Below are 4,276 nucleotides of genomic sequence, written 5' to 3' on the forward strand. Positions count from 1 at the left end.
ACGCACACTGCGCGTGCAGCCAGGAGACGGTCTTATAAGTTTAGAAGGACGGTTCGTTACGCGCGCAGTGTGTGTGGTCGGGCCAGAGTGCGAGGGGAACAGGGTAGGGGGACAGGGTTGGGGGCAGGTGCAGTGTGCGATGGGACCAGGTTAAGGCAGGTTGGTGGATTCCCGTACGATGCAGCTGGAGGGGCAACTACATTTATTGACGTGTGTTGCGGAACGAATGCGTACGTAGACCAGAGCGGAAGGCGGAGTGGGCTTGCAGGCGGCACGAGAGTAGGCAGTCAGTACAGTGTCTCGACCCGGGCTGACCAAGTGGGCACGCGCGCCAACTATCACCGACGAATCCAAAATGCATAAGTTGATAGCACAACAAAATAAAGCAGTAGCTCGTATTCTACTATTTGCTGTGGTCCCAAAAGTGGCCGGCTGTGTGTGTGTTTGTGGGGGGGGGGGGGGCGATCCTGGGGGGCGAAAACAGCGCCAAGATGGATGTCTGCAGCAGTTACCTGAGGCTCTGCTCTGCTTATACACATTGCTACAAACTATAGGGCAACTCTGCATGTACCTAGGCAATTGAGCACTTCACGCGCGAGTGTTGACCCGAAGTTAGGCGAGGTCTGGGGATTCACAGCAATTCTTCTGCACAGTAGTACACAATATAGCTTGAATACATAGCATGGGTGGAGGAGCGTCAAAAGCGGTGGGTTTTCGCGCGGCATGGAGGCCCCTAACGGAAGTCTGTCTACAACGCTGCTTCGCTGCTCATCACAGAGGGAGCTGGAGATACGGCAGAAGCTGGAGGAGGCTGAGGTGGGTGCCGGACAGTCGAAGTTCTAGGTTGCAAGGCGAGCCGGTGCAAGCGGGGTCCGCTCGGCCTCCGGCGAATCCCTCACCCACCCACCCACCCAACCGGGCCCCGTATCCCTTACGCCCCACAGAAGCGAGCTGCTGAGCTGCGCACGCAAGCGGAGGAGATGCAGTCTCAGCTGCGGTCACACCAAATAACAATCGATGAAACGCGTCGGGAGCTGCTGTCGGAAGAGCTGGGGGATGCCATGGACCCTGCACCCCCTGAGGAGGCGGCGGCCGCGGCCCCGGCCGCGGAGGCCCCAGCCGAGTCCGCCCCGGCTACGGTGGCAGATGCCGACGGCGAAGGTCAAGAGGCGGGCAAGGCGGCAGATGCCGACGGCGAAGGTCAAGAGGCGGGCAAGGCGGCAGATGCTGATGGCGAAGGTCAAGAGGCGGGCAAGGCGGCGCTCGAGGCGTCCTAGCACACAGGCCACAGGTGACCACCGCCACCGCATGCGGAGGGGTGATGCTTCGCTCGGCCCCCGCCCCTTACCGCACACACGTACGGCCGCAACTGCACCCACATTGCATACACAGACGCACAGCCCCAAACACGCACGGCCGCGCATCGCGCCGTAAACTGCCCGCGCCCGGCATTGACGCCGCCTCCGGCCCATTGCGCTGCAGGGGCGGGGCCGGCCGGCAGGGGGGGCGTGCAGCGGCTGATGACGGGCCATGGTGGACCCGGAGCGGGAGGTGCGTGGTGGTGCCAGGGGGCGTGCCTCACTGGGAACTGTGGGCATGGTGTATGCCCTCCACGGCTCCAGCCTCCAACCCCGTTGCCACGTGCCCCTGGGACCCGCCGCCCACCCGCCCGACAGGTCAAGGCTGCCCCGCCCGCCCGCCCTGCTCGACCCGCGGCGGCGGCGGCGGCTGCCCGGCGGCGGCGGCGGCGGCCTGCGTGCGCTCGGTGCGCGTGGGGCCCTGTGTGGTGCTGCATGTGTGGTGGTACATGTGGAATGCAGCATGTGAAATGCAGCATGCGAGGGGCTGCATGCGCGAGTGCAGGGTGTGGGGTTGGCGGAGCGGGGGCGGGGATGGTTTGCGTCAGGAATAATTGACTCGTACCACTGTTGCTGTCGGTTTAAGTAGGACTGAGGAGGAGAACATGCATGCATGTCGCAAAGCGGCTGGTGCCGGTGAGGTGTAGGTAGGGCATGCGAGCATGCATGGCAGCATGAGCAGCGGGGGTGGGCGGCTCTCTTAGTCCTGAATGTGTGTATGCTTCCCGTCGCAACATGTGAAGGTTGGGGGGAACGGGTACGGGTAGTGTCCGTGGCTCTGAGGTGGGGCTGCATGGCCGCCCGGCAAGGTGTGACCGTGGGTGTTTTGAGGCACGGGCCCCAGAGGCCGACGTGGCTTGAGTGAGCAACATGAAGGTGAGACGACGGGAAAGCATGCACGTATTACAGCGGTAGCGTCAGCCAATTTAGCAGGCGTCCACGTTACTGGGCCTGTATGTCCTGGACGAAGCGACATTACTCTTGAGACTTTGCGCTGCACCGCACCTTTCGCGTGGCCTCGCTCCCCTTCTGGGAATAGCCATGTCTGTATGGAAGGAGGTAGGCTTGAGACTGCGGGGTACGGTGTTTAAGGCATTGCTGCCGCAGTGCCGCTGCTGACCGCGGCCGCCGCAGCAGACACAGAAATGGATATGCGCGCATGTGTCACAAATATTTGCATGCAGCACTACGGTACGCAGCAGCCTGCGTCATTCGGTCCAGGCGTGGCCTTGGGCGGAGCACGCGGCGGTTGCGGCACTGTGTGAACTGTAAAGATGCTGGCATTGGTCCGAGGTAGTGTGTGGAATAGTGCGCAGCAAGACGAAGCAGTGGAGACACGCAGGAGTAAATAAGGATAGAAGTTGCGGAAGTTGGATACGGTAGGCACAAGGCAGGGGTAAACGTGCGGAAAGCGGGGTGGGGTACCGGCCGGCTCAGCTGTGCCATGGCGCACTATGTTCCCGACACTGGATGCCGCGTAGAGGACAAGGCCGACAAACAAGTTCTCATACTAAAATTCATTTTACACGCTACTACTTCACCATGCGTTGCCTCACAAAGCCGACTGTTGCGACTAGGGGCGCTTGCGCTCGCTCCTCCATGGCGCTGCCTTTGCGTCGCGCCGCAGTGGTTGCGCGTGATAGCAAGGAGGATGCTGTGAAGGCTCTCGAGAACTATGCTTCGGGCGCTCGTGCAAACCTGAAGGAGCCCCTGGCCACCTCCGTCCCCGTGACTCCTCTGGTCAGTACTATCATCTCCGTCTCTCCGTCTTGTTATCCTAGTACTGGGATACTTGTGGGACAGGGTCGCTTATCCTGGCCCATGTCGACGCTTGCGCACTCTCTGTGAACTGGTTCGTTATGTAGGGCCGTCCCGGCCCTAAGCTACAGGCTGCTAAGAGCGTCGAGCAAAGCATTGGCGGCAGCGTTGACGGTGAGGGTGGGGCTGTTGGGGCTGGCCTGCAAGGAAAAGCGCAGAAGAAGACGCTGCGACGCGCGTTACTACGTAGCACCTATAGATCCCTCAACTGTAAAATCACACGGCACGCTAGATCTCTCCGGGCAGTGTCTTTACGTTCGCTTAGGTGCGGCATGTCGCCACGCAGCGCCCCGCCTCGTAGCCGCGTTAGCACGTCACTGTGAGCAGTTGGTACACGCCAGTAATGAGGCTTTGGCCGCATGCACAACACGAATCAGCTCGAGCAGGCTTCACGCTCACACCACTCTGGGCGCTTCCGTGCCTTCACTACACATCGATGCGCACCCCCCACCCACCCACACGCCGACTCCCGCGCCCATACTCAGCTCATACCCCTCACACCGCTGTCCCCCCTCTCACGTGCGTGTTTCGTGCCTGTCCCCATTACAACCCCCCCTGCTCCCGCCCAAAACAACCCACAGGCCAGGGTCTGCTGCAGCTGGACAAGGACACGTTCTGGCCCTACCTGGAGCAGCAGCAGGACACCCTGGTGGTGGTGGACTTCTACACCGTGAGTGACGTGCGGGGGGAGGAGGGGGGAGGGAGGGAGGGGAAGTGGGAGTGAGAGGGCAGGAGAGTGGAGGAGGAGGGGGGAGGAGAGGAGGAGGAGGAGGGAGGAGGAGGGAGGGGAAGTGGGAGTGAGAGGGCAGGAGAGTGGAGGAGGAGGGGGGAGGAGGCGGGAGGTGGGGGAGGAGGGGGAGCACGGGGAGGGAGGGAGGAGGGGGAGGAGGAGGGGGGAGGGAGAAGGGAGGAGCGAGGGGGAGCGAGGGGGAGCGAGGAGAAGGGAGGAGGAGGGAGGAGAAGGGAGGAGGAGGGGGGAGGGAGAAGGGGGGAGGGAGGAGGGAGGAGCGAGGTGCAGCGAGGAGAAGGGAGGAGGAGGGAGGAGGAGGGAGGAGGAGGGAGGAGGAGGGGAAGAGGGGAGGGAGGGGGGAGGGGGGAGG

At 62.5% G+C, this 4,276-nt stretch overlaps 3 protein-coding genes across 3 annotated transcripts in view; all 3 read left to right on the top strand.

The window, feature by feature from the left end:
• Positions 1-526, top strand: part of CHLRE_05g243150v5 (uncharacterized protein) — a 20,102-nt gene extending 19,576 nt beyond the window's left edge. The window contains exon 30 of the mRNA XM_043062443.1: positions 20-526. The gene's annotated coding sequence lies outside the window, so the exon portion shown is untranslated. The remainder of the gene's footprint in view (positions 1-19) is intronic.
• A 48-nt stretch (positions 527-574) lies between these two features.
• Positions 575-2,642, top strand: CHLRE_05g243151v5 (uncharacterized protein). Its single transcript, XM_043062444.1, has 5 exons — positions 575-706; positions 778-816; positions 945-1,291; positions 1,483-1,551; positions 1,677-2,642. Exons 1-3 carry the CDS (start codon positions 683-685, stop codon positions 1,275-1,277), a joined length of 396 nt encoding a protein of 131 aa, XP_042924704.1. The 5' UTR covers positions 575-682; the 3' UTR covers positions 1,278-1,291; positions 1,483-1,551; positions 1,677-2,642.
• A 244-nt stretch (positions 2,643-2,886) lies between these two features.
• The window catches only part of CHLRE_05g243050v5 (uncharacterized protein), a 3,974-nt gene continuing 2,584 nt past the window's right edge, over positions 2,887-4,276 (top strand). Inside the window, exons 1-3 of the mRNA XM_043062442.1 lie at positions 2,887-3,098; positions 3,224-3,290; positions 3,758-3,846. Coding sequence (XP_042924705.1) covers positions 2,958-3,098; positions 3,224-3,290; positions 3,758-3,846 — 297 coding nt within the window. The 5' untranslated portion in view covers positions 2,887-2,957. The remainder of the gene's footprint in view (positions 3,099-3,223; positions 3,291-3,757; positions 3,847-4,276) is intronic.

This window comes from Chlamydomonas reinhardtii, chromosome 5 (assembly GCF_000002595.2).
Source record: "Chlamydomonas reinhardtii strain CC-503 cw92 mt+ chromosome 5, whole genome shotgun sequence".
Taxonomy (NCBI): Eukaryota; Viridiplantae; Chlorophyta; class Chlorophyceae; order Chlamydomonadales; family Chlamydomonadaceae; genus Chlamydomonas; species Chlamydomonas reinhardtii.